General features: G+C 34.1%; 1 protein-coding gene across 22 annotated transcripts in view; it reads right to left on the bottom strand.

The window, feature by feature from the left end:
• Nucleotides 1–17,500, bottom strand: part of LOC135213567 (microtubule-associated protein futsch-like) — a 699,290-nt gene that overhangs the window by 268,481 nt on the left and 413,309 nt on the right. For all 22 annotated transcript variants that reach the window (XR_010314169.1, XM_064247555.1, XM_064247553.1 and 19 more), the window contains one exon: nucleotides 2,036–2,152. Coding sequence is in view for 21 of the 22 variants with exons in the window: in XM_064247555.1 (XP_064103625.1) it covers nucleotides 2,036–2,152 (117 nt within the window). In the remaining variant the exon portion in view is untranslated. The remainder of the gene's footprint in view (nucleotides 1–2,035; nucleotides 2,153–17,500) is intronic.

Here is a 17,500-nt window from a genome sequence, read left to right as displayed (position 1 = left end):
GCGTCGATCAAGAGAGAGCAGTAGGCCTGGTGTGTGGACCATTGGTTTGTTTGTATGGTGCTTTACATTGCATGGAACCAGCGGTTATTCAGCAACGGGACCAACGGCTTTACGTGACTTCCGAACCACGTCGAGAGTGAACTTCTGTCACCAGAAATACACATCTCTCCCACCTCAATGGAATGCCCGAGAATCGAACTCGCGGCCACCGAGGTGGCAGGCCAAGACCATACCGACAACGCCACTGAGGCGCTATGGACCTTTGGATTCTGTCTACCAATTTGGGCAACATAGGTTTTAGATATCGGATCTTTCCTAGGTAGCGACCGCTAAGGGTTTTCGGGAGTCGATATCCACGACTAATATTTCTTGAGGGTCATTATCTTCATGATATTTACAGTCTTTTGTGTACGTTTCTACGGTAATCCTCAACGGACTTGTACTAATCACAAGGCAAATGTGGATACATACCAGGTTAGAACCTGAATTCACAGCGTCCGTCCAATTCACTCAAAAACTAGCCATTGACTTCAAAAGGTGTCTCGTCCTTGAAACCTTTTAAAAGTACCAAAACCCCATTTATCTTCGAAGTAAGGGTGAGACCTCAAGGGCAAGGCTCTAACTTCGACGCCTGGGACAAGTTGAGAAAAGTTATACCACGGCTTGAAAATCGGTATTCATTCGGCCTTCGGCCTGAGGTCCTCCTCAAACTTAGCCTCAGCCTCGAGAACCTCAACAAAGGGCTGAGGAGGAGGAGGAGCAGGAGGGGAGAGAGAGAGAGAGAGAGAAAGAGCGAGAGAATGGGGTTCAAACATGAAAATTGTAAAGAGAAGTATTTGGTAAACAATATAGAAGTGTCTTGTGTAACCTAATCTGTAGGACGTATGTTTTTTCATCGTGTTGTTAAGGTATTGTGTGTTCAACAAGGTAATATAAGTTACTTGATGTATATAGCAGAATATTCTTTATTGACCTTCGGTCAAACTGTTAATTCCCTATAAATATTGAGATGCTTAACACTTTAAAATAATCATGTACCTACTCCAGTTAATGTCACGGATTATAAAAGCAAAACAGAAAGGATAAAAGGCATAATTTAAAGAATAAAAAAAAAAATGTTGTATTACGATAGGTCTTGCGTTCCTTATCACATGAGAAACTAAAAAAAAAAAAAAAATAAAAAACTGCAAGGTTGACCTTTTCATTTGTAACGTCATTTATTGTAAATATATATAAAACCTTTTTTTCCTCTCCATCATGTTTCAATCTGTAGACCTTTTAAAAAATTCTATTTGAACTATAAGAAAAAAATAAAGGAAAAATAAAGTGTATATTTTGGGAATTTCATCGTCTAACCTCATCAAGCACAATTAAATAATAATAATAATAATAATAATAATAATAATAATAATAATAATAATAATAATAATAATAATAATATCCTAAACCATTACATAACGAGTATCTGGCCTCGCACTTAGCGAGAATTAATTCTCACAAGACTAAGCATCAAAGCCATGACTCCTATACTTAAGTTGGGGAATCGGCAAGAGTTTGTTTACGCCCAAAACTTCCCGTTTGGAAGGAAGTTAGTCTCCTGAAGGAGTTGGCGACGCATCCCAGACTTCTACGTATTTCTCCTGATAGGATTCGAAAGGAGGACCTCGAGGAAGTTCTTCGTGAGTAGACTTCCCTTTAGGAAGGGAGTTCCTCTTCTGAAGGAGATGAATCTCTTCCTCTAAAAGGAAGTTCTGATACATCTGAGAATTTCCTTTCTCCTCACAAGATTCGAAAAGGAGGACCTCACGGAAGTCCTTCGCGAAAAGACTTCCCTTAAGGAAGGGAGTTCCTCTCCTGAAGGAGTTCTCCTGTAGGAGGTGGTGACGCTTACCAAACGTCCACGCCTCGTGATAGAAAGCGGAAAGGACACCTCACGGAAGTCCTTCAAGTTCTCTCCTGACAGGATCTGAAGAAGACGACCTAAGAGGAAGAATTAGGAGTGACTACAAGAATCCTTCGTGAGAAGGATACTCACCTCTGCTAGGACTCCAGACGCTGGGTTGATCCTTGAAGGACGGGAGGTCCGGAAGGTCGATTTTGGAAGGACCCGAACCGTCTTCGTCTCTGCCCGTTCTCCCGGGGGACCACACTCCTGAGGGCGCCGAAGGGGAAACGTCAGCATTAGTAGGATGGAAGTGGAGAGGGGAATTATTCGTAAGATAATGATAATAATAATAATAATAATAATCATAATAATAATAATAATAATAATAATAATAATAAATGGAACAACATTTACAATAATTATAAAACACTCGAAATAATAATATAATAATAACAACAACAACAACAACAACAACAATATAATAATAATAATAATAATAATAATAATAATAATAATATAATAATAATAATAATAATAATAAATAATAAATACAATAGCTGTTTCAACGGCATTTAATTTATATAGAATCTCTCAATTCTTCTTATTATCTTTTTCTCGTCAGCATGTAGCTGGTGTAATTAAGTTTCCTAAGGACATGTAAAGATTTTCATTTGTCTTAGGTTTATTCCTCTAACGTGTCGACAGCGCACAGGCAGTCATCTATGAGAGTTTACAGTACAGTGAATTAAGATACAGTTTACAAGTATTTATAGCATGCAAGGTCGTGTACAATCGGTGGGCGGTGGGTCGGTGGCGGAACGGATTTTAATTGGTCGTTGGATGGAAACGAAATCTCCCCCTGAGGCGTTCTGACCTGCGTAGTTTGGACGGGGTTATTAGCGTCGGTTGGGTGTTGTTTGGGGTACCCACCTCTTGGGCGGCAGGCTGTACAATTGATATATCTTCCGCTCGTTCTCTCCCCCGCCTTTCTTTCTCTCTACTTCTTCCGCTCTTTCTCTCTCTCTTGCTCTCTCTCTCTCTTTGCAATTCCTCTCTCTCTCTCTCTCTCTCTCGTTCGCTCCTTCTAACGCTCTCTCTTTCTCTCTCTGCCTGCTCCTCTCTCTCTCTTTCTCTTTCTCTCTCTGTTTGCTCCCTCTCTCTCTTCTTTCTCTTTCTCTCTCTCTCTGTCTCTGTCTCTCCCCCCTCGATCTCTCTCTCTCTCTCTCTCTCTCTCTGTCTCTCCACCCTCGATCTCTCCTCTCTCTCTCGTGGATGTATACGTAGTCGGTTGGTTTCTTGCGCCATTTCTTCTTATGATTGGTGGGGAGAAACTCTGTTTCTTTACCGTGTTGATAGTCGGTTTTTCTCTAATATATGTAAAGCTTCAAGATAACGTAGGCGTTTTCGGGTCCGGTGCATGGTCAATAATTTCTATGTTCTTTATAGCTCAGCTCTTTCTGGTCTCCTGTTGTGTTTTCCCTATAGTGAATGAAAAATGGCCCCTTCTTGAAGATGACACGAGAGACGCTTGGAGAGTCTGGTAGTGGTCATCCCGATATAAGAATGGTGGCATCCATCCACGAGCATGTGAATTCGTAGATGACACTCCTTCTCTTCAAAGACGCTTTGGGGGCTGGGGGCGCCGGGTTGTTTGTTTAAGAAGCAGCTGGCTGGTTTTCATGCTTTTGTAATAAATTATGAGGCTAAATTTTATCACTTTCTGTAGTGGGGAGACATTTTCACTGATTATTTTCCTTATAGCCTTTTCATCTTCCAAATATTTGTGGTGCATATGATTTTTATAAAAATATTTTTATAGCTCCACTTTGGTCGTTAGTTACGGTCGTTCTTTCTTGGTGCCATTTATTTATGGAGTCCCTCGTTTGGCGTTCGACCATACGGTTTGAAAAGTTATTATTAATGAGAACTTGTGTAGACCTTTCGATTTCCCTGGTGGTTTCTCTCCATGTGGAACAGTGTGTAAGGGCGCGGCGGACGAAGGCCTCTACCACCGATCTTTTATACCTGTCTGGGCACTCGCTGGACCCATTAAGGCATAGACCCGGGTTTGTGGGTTTCTTGTAAACATGCTGACGAGAAAAAGATAATAAGAAGAATTTGAGAAGATTCTATATAAATAAATGCGTTTGAAACAGCTATTGTATTCAAATGCTACTGTCCTCAGAGAAAGGCCTCCTTCCTAATAATAATAATAATAATAATAAGAATAGAAAAACAGATTGATCAGAAAACTGGGGCAACAGTCTTCATAATAATAATAACAATAATGATAATAATAATAATAATAATAATATAGATTATTTTGGCTAATTATAATAATTATCACAACAATCGTAGCTACCAGCGATACACACAATACGTTTTACTAATGCCTCACAACTTCAAGGGAGGAAGTTCTGGCCGACAGGCAACCCATTCTTTTATTTGACGTGTGGAAATTCTTGGTTCCTTGAGTGCCCTATCTCCATGATTTTTAAAGCAGCTTTCCTTCCATGCTTTGGAAGTTCAAACCAAACTTTTGTTTTCTCAGTTTTTATAAGCCATCTTCTTCCCCTCCCCCTCCCCCTCCCCAATACCCTTTCCCCGCCCCAGACGATACAAATATTTCAATAAGAGTGAGATAGCATATATATATATATATATATATATATATATATATATATATATATATATATATATATCTATGTATATATATAATATATAAATATATATATATATATATATATATATATATATATATATATATATATATATATATATATATATGTATTAATTGGGATTCCTTAATTAATGACTCTTCTTCTAATTACTTGATGTTATTATTTTTGTCCAAAAGTTTTACATAAAATGTACTATAAAAATACTTACAGGACGTTACGTCAAAAATATTATTTTAGACTTTTTATATATATTTAAATATAAATATATATATATATATATATATATATATATATATATATATTTATATATATATATATATATTATATATATATATATATATATATATATATATCAACTTATAACATACACAACTGTTCTGTGCAATAGTACAATTACTAAAAATACCCCATTCAAACTGGATGATATCTAGCGGAGTTTATTATTAAAAAAGTTACAAGCATGTAACTTTTTTTCTTCAATAAATAACTCCGTTAAATATCATCTAGTTTTGAATGAGGTGCTCTGAGTATATATATATATATATATATATATATATATATATATATATATATATATAGATAAATAGATTGATAGACTGATAGATAGATAGATAGATATGTAAAGCGAATCGGAAATTTATCTCTTTAACATACGTTATTGTGTGTCGATTACTTCTTTGCGCGCACACACACACACACACACACATACACACAAACAAAGCCTCAGTCAATCACCCCACTCACTCTCCCTTCCTAAGGGCGTCAGTAAAGACCTTAGGAGAAGGTTGGGCGTTCGGTCGCGAACTCCCCCTGAGGAAGAACCTCCAAGGAAACAAACAAGACAGGGGCGTAAACAAACGCCCCTGAGTCCTCCCGCGCAGGTACGGCCAAAAAAGGCGGGGGGGGGGGGTGGGGTGTGGGGTGTTCCGAAATTTACTATACTTTCCCCCTGGGCTGAGGTACATTATTATTATTATTATTATTATTATTATTATTATTATTATTATTATTATTATATAGAAATTCATATGGGTTTGCTTTTAGAGTCAAATGTAGGCTTCAATCACCTTTCCGGATTTATTTTTGCGTTGTTTTCATTAATGAAACAACAACGCCGATAACAACAATAATAATATAATAAAATATAAATAATAATAATAATAATTAATATAATAATAATAATAATAATAATATCTACTGTAGTTTAATCGAATACTGGGATAAGATATCCCTCATAAATTAGTGCGTACAGAACTCGATCATCAAATAATAATAATAATAATAATATACACTGTTGTTTAATTAAAGCGTAGAAACTCATTCACAATAACCCTAGAGAAGTTGGACGGTAAAGTTTATGTGTATGTGTTATGTGTGTGTGTGTGTGTGTGTGTGTGGTGTAAAGGAGAGGGGGGGGGGGGAGACACGGGGCAGATTTTGAATAGCACGATAATTTAGGCAGTCCCTCAAATACACTATATTGTTAATTCTAACTCCAATTTCCATTTGAAATTGGTGTGATAAATTTCGTGGGATTACGAGTTACAACCCAAATTACCAGTTGAGAGAGAGAGAGAGAGAGAGAGAGAGAGAGAGAGAGAGAGAGAGATCTCCCCACCTTCAATGAGTCACATCTATTTACATCAATTCATCAGCAACCAAACTATTAACATTTTTTTGCTTTGTTCCCATTAGCTTTCTTTTGTTTATTTTCGTACTTTCTAATGTTTTAAACATCCCTAACGCCCGTTAACGAAACAGGCATAGCTAAGAACGTGTTTTTTTCCTGTTTACAAATCATTTATATGTTTATTCAAGGGAAGGAAAACAAATTTTAGCGTTGCGGTACGACACGTTGCCAGGCGTAAGAAGGTTACCACGTTGCCAGACGTATGAATAAAAAACACGTACAGAGACGACAGGCTTACTTGGAGATATACCTGTTTGTCAGTTCATAAATCAAGAGGAATTAGCGAGATATAAACCAGATAACGTGGACAAATATTAATAAATAACAAACGTAAGAATAAAAATAAACACGAAAATGGTATGTAAGACTTCACTACGGAAGATGACGTCACGGGAGCTCGGTTTGTGACATCTTTCAGTATCTCGCGTCTAATTGGGCTAATCAATGAAGCTGTAAGGAGAAGCCATTAATACAATCACTGTAGAAACCTGCTGTATAATTGTGACGTTTATTGACAATGAAATGATCGTCTGAGGATTATATTACTTTCTTGGTTTTGTGAGGAGAGAGAGAGAGAGAGAGAGAGAGAGAGAGAGAGAGAGAGAGAGAGAGAGTTCATCTTGTGAATAATAATAATAGTAATAATAATATGAACCAGTATATTTGCACCCATATATAACTGTGGGTTTATTTCTCCTAATAATAATAATAAAATATAATAATAATAATAATAATAATAATAATAATAATAATAATAATAATAATAATAATAATAGCTACCTGATGCAAGTTCTACCCTGAGTTTCCGATAAAAAGCATCCCCCAACAACAACAAAAATTAAAAACACTAAAACGATCTATTCCTGACATCCGGAAGACACTTTTCATCCTCGGACTTAAAAAAAAAATCAATAAAAAAAACACACACACGACAGATAACTCATTAAGTATGCAAGGGCGTGGAGCAAGCTAAACATAGAGAGAGAGAGAGAGAGAGAGAGATATCGAACTTGTCCAAATGTTGAAGTGTTTGAATGATGAGGATTCCTCCGTCACGAGGAAAGCACTCGAGGAAGCATTTATGAGGTCGATTTAGATGCCGCGAGAGATAAATGGAAAGGGAATTGACTCATTCATCTCTAAAGGGTCCGAGAGAAATGTGCCGAAAGCCTCAGACGAAGCAACGAAGCAACGAGGCTCAATGAGACTTCCGAGTATTGCTTCAGAAGGAGCAGAAGTGAGATACTGGGTTAAGAAGCCCGAACTGAAGCACTATGAAGCAATCAAACGCCATACTAAGGCTTAAGAGAAGTGAAAACATTGCTTCAGAAGAAGAAGTGAGGCACTGGATTAAGAAGCTCAATTTGAAGCACTATGAAGCAATCAAAAGCCATATTGAGGCTTCAGAGAAATGAACATATTGCTTCAGAAGCAGCAGAAGTGAGATACTGGATTATATGTTCAAGTTGAAGCACTATGAAGCAATCAAACGGCATATTGAGGCTTCAGAGAAGTGAAAACATTGCTTCAGAAGAAGCAGAAGTGAGGCACTGGATTATAAGTTCAAGTTGAAGCACTATGAAGCAATCAAAAGGCATATTGAGGCTTCATATAAGTCAAAATATTGCTTCAGAAGCAGCAGCAGCGAGTTGAAGCGAGTCCATTGCTTTATCTAGAAAGTGTAAACAACTAAAACTGAAGCAGCATGAAGCCATCAAATAATGACGCCATAATGAGGCTTCAGAGACGTCGAAACAATGCTTCAAAAGCAGCAAAGAGACACTGGAATAAGAAGCCCAATTTGAAGAGAGTCTGCTGCTTTGTCTGGAGTTGTTGGAAGCTAGTCGATGGCTTTATTTGAAGCACTAGGAATCGCTCGAAAAAATAAAGCCACAATGAGAAGCTTCAGATACGTCAAATATTGCTTCAAGTTGATGGTAGTCTGCTATTTTATCTGAAGGCCTTGCAAAGGTCGAAGCCTTTAATTGAAGCACCACGAAGCGACCAAACGCCATATTGAAGCTTCAGAGACAGCGAGGCGCTAAATTAAGAAGCAGACTTGAAGGAAGCACCTTCACCAACAAATTCAGAAGCGTTTTGACGCCAAAGTCAAGAACTAACATTACAAGAAACTCCATTAATAGTTCCCAGATTATCACGTCCCATATGCCTTCGATAAATCAGGACCTATACTTCCTTGTTTATTTAATCACCTGTTTCATTAAACGTTCAGAATCTACTAAATCGTTTATTTAAATAAACCCCTTAACTCAACTGTTCCACTAACCATTTAATCCGAAAACGTGTTTCCTCCTTACCAAACGTAAAGAATTCCATTCACAAAGAACTCATTCATAAAAGAAAAAAGAAAAGAAAAAAAACACGCCTGCGAAATTCACCGAGCATTTGGTTCGCATTCTGAGCGATGGACGAGCAACAGTGAGTGATGAGGAAGAAGAGTTTCTCAGTTTATCGGCAATTTTCAAAATCCTTCGTCTCTGAATAAACATGGAATCTTTCATGGAGTTATTTTATGAAGTCATAATCATCATTCGTCCTCCGTTACTCTACAGAATCGCACTGTTTGGTGTCGAATTTATTGGTGAATAATTTCACGTGATTCACTTTACCTGCTTTTGCATTTTATTTTACAGCTTTATCTTTTTCTTTTTTGAAAGGTAGACGACATAAATATGCTAAATTTATACAGGACGTCTAGCAAGAGCTGACTAATTGCCAGGAAAACGCAGGATCCAAGCATGAGACGGTAATTACTAAGCAAGCAGGCTTCGTTTTTTATTACCTTTATATATTACCTAGTCCACACTAAAAGGTTATTCAACTGAAAGCCAAAATATGAATAATATTATGAGAGAACAATGGAATAGTCATATTTTGTATTTAAAAGAAAGCAATCCATTCTTCTCTCTCTCTCTCTCTCTCTCTCTCTCTCTCTCTCTCTCTCTCTCTTTGTACTAGCAAAGTTGCCCATCTCGGTCACATTAAAAAACACTATTTAATATATTTAGAGGAAAACAAACTTACAAACTATATAATAAATCTTATGGATATATAGTTCTGGAGAGGATGACAAAAGGCAAAGCTATACATATATACTATATATATATATAAATATATATAAATATATATATTATATACATATATACTATATATATATATATATATTATATATATATATATATATATATATATATATATATAATACATAAGCACATTTCATTTCATATATAGAAATAAGTAAACAGCAGACTAAGCCTTTATAACTAAGGGACCCCATAAAACTTGACAGATAACGACAATCACGTCAAACATACAGCACTATTGTGTACAAGAAGTCTTGGCAATGCCGTTGGCTTTATAGAAACCCATAGTAAACAATGCCTTTGAATATACCATGACCTGAAGAGGTGCTCCTTCTTCCTTTTTTTTTTTTTTTTTTTTTTTTTTTTTAAGGAGAAGAAAGGGAGACTGCCTTTTGACACAAGCTGGCAACAATCCTTGTAATGAAGACACGGAACAATTACTACTAATCATGCTGGCCGGAATGCATTCTTTACTATTTCCCAACCAATACTGATTGTAGGAATGAGTTCCTTCTATTCCACAACCAATCAGCATTGCCAAAATGAATGTCTCATATTTCACAACCAATCGACTGTCGGCATGAATTTTGATTTTATTCCATGACCAATCAGGATTTCCAGAATGGAATTTTTACTATTTCACAATCAATCATGCTTGCCAGAATGAATTTTCTTCTAATGCCAACAACCAATCATGCTTGCCAGAATGAATTTCTTCTATTCCACAACCAATCATGATTGGCAGAATGAATTTTTGGTCTTTCACAACCAATCATTATCGCCAGAAAGACTTGCCTTCCATTCCACAACCAATCATGATTGCCAGAAATGAATTTTTGGTCTTTCACAACCAATCATTATGCCAGAATGACTTGCTTTTCCTTCCACAACCAATCATAATAGCCAGAATGACTTGCCTTCCCTTCCACAACCAATCATGACAGCTAGAATGACTTGCTTTCCATTCCACAACCAATCATGACAGCTAGAATGACTTGCTTTCCATTCCACAACCAATCATGATTGCCAGAATGACTTGCTTTCCATTCCACAACCAATCATGACAGCCAGAATGACTTGCTTTCCATTCCACAACCAATCATAACAGCCAGAATGACTTGCTTTCCACTCCACAACCAACCAAGCAGTAGTCAGAACCTGACGGAGACGTCCCTTATTCGACGTCATTCTCAAGCCATTCAGAATGACGCTCTGCATACCACAACCAATCTCACGGCTGTCAAAAACGAGCTACTGCGTGACTATGGCATCTCTTGGTAGCTCGTTCCTTCCTCATAAGGTCACTCTAGGTGCCTTAGTGGGTCGACAGGGTATATATACTGACAGGTGTACTAGAAGTTCCATCTACCTGAAGGTCTTGGGACTTTTGACTCAAATTCATTCTCTCTTCACTTTGGCATCTTTCCATTCGCGTTGACAGGGCGTTTTGGGCAACTTTCCAGCCCCTGTGCCCAATCTAGGTACGCCACTCTCTCTCTCTCTCTCTCGATGGTCTACCCTCTAATGAGGCACCAACCGCTCTCAATTTTTTTTATTTATTCTTGTTTGTTAATTTATTGCTACTTATGTTTGTTTAGTTATCTTTACTTAATTGTAATTCTCCTCACAATTTCTCGCAATTTGTTTTATGTCCGTTTTTGTTAGGTTTCGTTGAGAAATTAAAAAATATTTTAACTTTGCTTTATATATGTGATTCGCATTTCGAATAATAATAATAATAATAATAATAATAATAATAATAATAATAATAATAATAATAATAATAATAATAATAAATTAGTTTATTTACCCTGATACAATTTACCTATATCAATATAAGGACTAAGTTTTAAAAATCAGACAATAATTGGTAGATAAATCATCAAAATCTCCATCATAATTTATCGGAATAACTGAAAAAAATCATAAACTTGTCATTAAACTGATTCAACTCTAAGCATCACTTATGATAAATCATTTAAAATCATAATATAATGAATGATCAAAATGACTGGAGGTGATTAATGTACGACAACCCTCCGCGTGCAAAGGCTCATTAAGACATGAAAGATGAATTAATCATCTTTTTCTCATACTTAATCATCAAGTATTCGTCAACAGGTTGCCTTTAGAATTTCTGTTCAGTTTCCTTTGCTGAAACTGAGGTCATAAATCCTTTAATTTGTTTAGAACCTCACTGAGGATAAAATTCCCTTAATTTCTTTAAACCTTCAATGAAACAGGATACAAATCCCTTAATTATTTTAAATCACTGAAACCGAGGCCAAAAACTCTTTAATAAACCTTCACTGAAACTGAGGATAAAGTTCCGATTCCCTTAATTTCTTTAAACCTTCAATGAAACAAGTTACAAAGTCCTTAATTATTTTAAACCACTGAAACTGAAGCCAAAATCCCTTAATTTCTTTTAAACCTTCACTGTAACTGAGGCCAACAAACCCTTTAATTTCTTTTAAACCTTCACTGAAACTGAGGCCAAAAATCCATTAATGTTTTATACATTCACTGAAACTAAAGCCAATAAACCCTTTAATTTGTTTAATCCTTCACTGAAACTGAGGCCAAAACCCCTTTAACTTGTTTAAATCTTCACTGAAACTGAGACCAAGTATCTTTTAATTTTTAAGGACTTTCTAACATGAATTTCTATTTCTTTCTCTTCAGAGGCCCAAAACTCTTAAGATTTTTGAAGCGCTTTCTAATATGAATTTCTCTTTCTTTCTCTTCACATAGAAAGTAACAAAGTAACAAACCTGTTTTTAAGCAATATTTTTGCCAAAAGAAGGGTATTCTTTTTTTATTATTTAAAGGACTTTCTATTAGGAAAGTTTATTTCTTTCTCCTGTCACGTCCAAATGTCTTTTAATTCTTTGAAGGACTTTCTAAAAGGACTTTCAATTACTTTCTCTTCACAGAGAAAGTAACAAACCTATTTTTCGCAAGATATTTGGTCATAAAAAGAAGTTTATTTCTTTTCGCAAAAACTGATGCCGTAAGGAATTTTTTTTTCTTTTTTTTAACAAAGCCAAAACTGAATTCTCCCAAAATTGCTGAAGTATAGAAGTATGACTGGTCCTTCCTCCCCCTCAACGAAAACAAATCTAAAAGTTGTTTATCTTTTATTATGGCCGTCCCGTGAAGAATGTGTTTTCTTTCACCTTCGCTCAAAAAAAAAAAAAAAAAAATCTCTTTTTGCCCTCTTTCAAAATGGCCGCCTAGGAAGAATGTCCATAAACAGAAGGAATCTACTCTCGAGGAATTTCCTTCTCGGCTCCAAAAATGTGTCGCTTCAAATATCTTGTCGCCTCGACGTCATTTTTTTTTTTTTTTTTTTTATGCTCGTTTTAAAATTCGATTCGAAAGGACGCATGGCTTCCTAAAACGTCCTAGAATAATAATAATAATAATATAATAATAATAATAATAATAATAATAATATAATAATAATAATAATAATAATAATAATAATTTTGGTTATCAATGTTTGATTTTTTCTTCTCAAAAATATATTAGTTCTTGAATTTCATTTGCAAACTTTGGAACCGTCACAAAGTTCAACAACAACAACAACAACAAAACAACAACAACAACAACAACAATAATAATAATAATAATAATAATAATAATAATAATAATAATAATAATTTCTTGGAACTGTCACAAAGTTAAATAACAAAAATAATAATGATAATAATAATAATAATAGTAACTTCAGTTATTTACTGCTTTATTGTTAATTTTACGATATATTATTATTAGCATTTCGCCCAGCAGGGTTTAAACTATCAAACAGTTCGACAAATAAGACAATTACCAAAAAAAAAAAAAAAATACATTCAGTTTCAGACCTTTCGTGTCTATTATTACCCATCTTCAGGTTATGGAGACATTACAACTACAGAAACAAAACACGAACGCTCCTGGCACTAAAATGCTATATATATATCTGTATCTTACGTACAAGATTCACCTACAGCAAATAATAACAGCTGGAAACCAACCATTGTATAATCAAAGCTTAACTCTTTCGTAACCAAAGTTGACACGCAGTTATCACTCTACAAATTTGGCTCCAGCCTTCACCGTTACGTCAGATGTTCAAACATTAAATTAATGAAAAGGAATGAGTACCCAACCCTAGACATGCATTATTGAATTTTTTTCCCCGTTATAAATATCTGTGTCTACTTTACTCCTTTTCATTCAAAGGGCGTCCTTTCAAGCAATCATTTGATTTGGTCAAATCTGGACAAGTTACTTGGCGTCCTGACTCATTCGTCGATCTGTCAAGAGGTTTGTCTTTATATAAAGAAGCCATACTTTATGCTTGTATTTATATATATATCTCTTTATATACTTTAATAATAATAATAATATATAATAATAATAATAATAATAATAATAATAATAATAATAATAACAACTATAAATTTATCACACAACAACTTCTGACTTTTTCTATTCAGTAATGATAATAATAACTTCTGATTTTTTACATTAATAATAATAATAATAATAATAATAATAATAATAATAATAATAATAATAATAATAATAATAATATAATATAATAATAATAAAAGTTAAATTCAAAACTAGATAAAATCAAATAGAAATAACCAACCACCAATACCCAATCTCCTCCTCCTCCTCCCCACCCAACAATACTGCCACCTTCCCCATCCCCCTTCTCCCCTCACCCAAAGCCGAAATAAAATACCCCAGAGGCATTCTGCTGTGCCATAACGTCACCCGAGGCATTCCACTGCAGCATCTGTCATGCCCCAGTAACAAGTCCTGCAGTGGAATGAGCATAGAAGAACCGAAATAGAGAAGCATAGAGACATAGAAAGAGGAATGCTCCTATGGAATGTGTCTTGTGCTTTGAGTAATAATAATAATGATATTAATAATAATAATAATAATAATAATAATAATAATAATAATAATAATAATAAAAGGTTCCTTGGTAACTTGAGCTTGTTGTCAATAATATCTGATATTATTATTATTATTATTATTATTATTATTATTATTATTATTATTATTATTATTATTATTATTAGTTATTATTTCTTGAAATTAATTAATAATATTATATAATATATATTCATACATACATATATATGAATATATATGAAAACATATATATATATATATATATATATATATATATATATATATATATATATATATATATATATATATGTGTGTGTGTGTGTGTGTGTGTGTGTTAGTTGTAAGCAAACAGTCAGAGATGACAGCCACTAAATAAAAAAAAACCCTAAACATTAAGGTCACTAACTAGGACACTCAATTTAAAAAGATATATATAAATCCAGTATCATCACTCTCTATGCCAAGAGAGAGAAAATTCGTTTTTGTAAATAGGCCTATAAGACGAGTATTTAATGCCTATATCTGGCTCAAGCCCAAGGAGTAAAGATAATGAGAGAAGAAATATACTAATTATAAAAAGTAGCCCTCGACTTCAAAGAGATATAAATGTAAAAAGAATTTAGATATGTTTACATACAAAAAATCAATTATTTATAGGCCTATAGCTGATGGGTATACACCATTTTAACTTGCTGTAAACCTTAAAACAGTTTAAGAAAAACAAACAAATACCGTTTTATACATTTTATAAATTCAGCCGGCGATCAAAAATAATAACTGATAACAATAAATCATAAAGTACTGCATTCTATGGCTCAGAAATTAAAAAACAGCCCGTGCAGCTGACTGCAAAAAAAATTCAACACATATTACTTAATCTTTTTTCAAAATCACATAAATAAATCATAAATTATTTTCTAATACGTTTAAAAACGTTTTTTAAACGTATCCATACCACAAGCATCAAGATAGATTACGTAGCTGATTTCAAAGAAACATTAAATGAATTATATTTCAATCATAAAACGAACAATAAATTTCTTTGTTAGACCCTTAAAGAATTTTTTTTAAATATTGCCATTCCAAAAGCCTCAAAAAAAAAAAAAAAAAAACTTTCAGAGCTGAATTTAATCAATTTCATGGATGAAACTCATATTGCCCCAACCGGCCCTCCCCCCACCCACCAACCCCTTGAGCCCACATCTTAAACACTAACCCCCCCCCCCCCCCTAACCAATCTCAGCATCTTTATCATTACCTGAGGCGGCACATCAAAGGGGGAAGAAAAGATCATCTCCCCATCTGATGCCTTTCTTAAGATAAGGCAAATACGACCGAGACGTTCCAATTTAATTAAGAAGAAGAAAAAGAAGAAAAGAGAGAGAGAGAGAGAGAGAGAGAGAGAGAGAGAGAGAGAGAGAGAGAGAGAGAGAGAGAGAGAGAGAGAGAGGAGAATTGGGGGAGACTGGAAAAGGAGAATGACTGTAAGAATATAAGAAAACATAAGTAAGTGGACACAAGCCTATTAGGAGGAAGTTGAAAGATAATAGATATTATAAAAAAATGAAGATTACAGAGAGAGACAAAAGACTAACAAATAAAGCTGGCAATGAATACGGACGAAGAGGAAGAGAATTGGAAAAACAAGATAACGAAGAAAAACAAGAAAATTACTGATAGAAATGAAAATGCTTAAATAGCTGATAAAGCAGATACAGTAGAATAAAATGATAAAAAGAACGAGAATATAACACGATGAAAAAAATAGTAAATAAAAAAAAAAAGTCTCTTGATAAGTGCCAACTTTTTTCTCTCTCGGTAAATATACGAAGCAACGTTGAAGAGAATTAATTCTCATTTTCAACGGGATGAGATAAGAGCAAAATGAACAGAAAGGGAATGGATAAATAAGACAAATTGCTCAGATACGGTACGGAATTCCTGGCTATTTGTGGAACAAAGAGAATTATCTAACTTTCATTCGAGAATTCGTAGCCTGCTGTGATACTGGTCTTCTAAGACTATGTTTTCACAGCTAAATGTTTCTTACTAACGACAAGATAATTTAGAAAGCCTTTATATATATATACAAATATATATATGAAATGTATACATAAATAAAGTATATATAAATATATTGGCTACAATTTTCTACTTGGCAAAAAACTTAAGTCTTAGAAGACATAGTCTTATAATGACTAGAAATATACCTACAATATATTTATAAAAATACGGAATTATAGAATTATTTTCTAGAAACATTTGGCTACACTAAAGTCATTGAAATCCGAAACTGGAAATAAATGAATGCACAATATATATATATATATATATATATATATATATATATATATATATATATATATATATATATATACACACACACACATATATATATAGATATATGTGTGCGTGTGCACGTGTGTGTAATTTATACTGAATTGAGTTTAATTTCATTATATGTAAATTACAAACTTAACATTTGTTTCTTACATAGGCACCTCCCTTGGGACCACTTCAAAATATATACATATATATATGTATAGATATATACATATATATATATATATATATATATATATATATATATATATATATATATATATGTATATATACGTCAAGGATCCTCAAAAACCCATAGCTTAGACAACAAAGATTAATCTATTCATCATCTAATTTTCAACCCTCATTATAGTACAAATACCCCTACCGTCCTCTGTGTTCCCAAAACGTGAACAAAAGAATTTTCAAGACATTTGTTGGACCCGAGGCATCTTCTCCTTTATCTTACCATAAAAAAGAGGAAAAAAAAAACTAATAACTGGAGTACTTCAAGACCTCATTAGCCACACACATTGAAACTGCCGAAGGATGTATTTGGAGATTTAAGAAATTATAAACTGTCTGTCAGATATGCCAAGTGGACCGTGAATGTGTTTCGTCGCCAATAAGTGGTGTTTATGAAACTTGTGTTTCGATGTATTATGCTGTTGTGGTTGTTGAGATATACAAAAAAGTGAGATACAGAGATACGGAAGGCGCACAAGGTTTTTTGAGATATACAAACTAAAGAGTGAGATAAAAAGAACACAGATTGTGTAGAAAGGTTATTGAGATTTACCAAAAAAAAACAAATAATAATAAATAAATAAAAATATACAAAAGGTATACAAAGGTTGTTGAGCTATAAAAGTTATAAACAGCATACAGGTGGACAAAG

This window comes from Macrobrachium nipponense, chromosome 43 (assembly GCF_015104395.2).
Source record: "Macrobrachium nipponense isolate FS-2020 chromosome 43, ASM1510439v2, whole genome shotgun sequence".
NCBI lineage: Eukaryota > Metazoa > Arthropoda > Malacostraca > Decapoda > Palaemonidae > Macrobrachium > Macrobrachium nipponense.
Note: the sequence above shows the minus strand (reverse complement) of the source record. Positions and strands in the feature narration are given on the sequence as shown.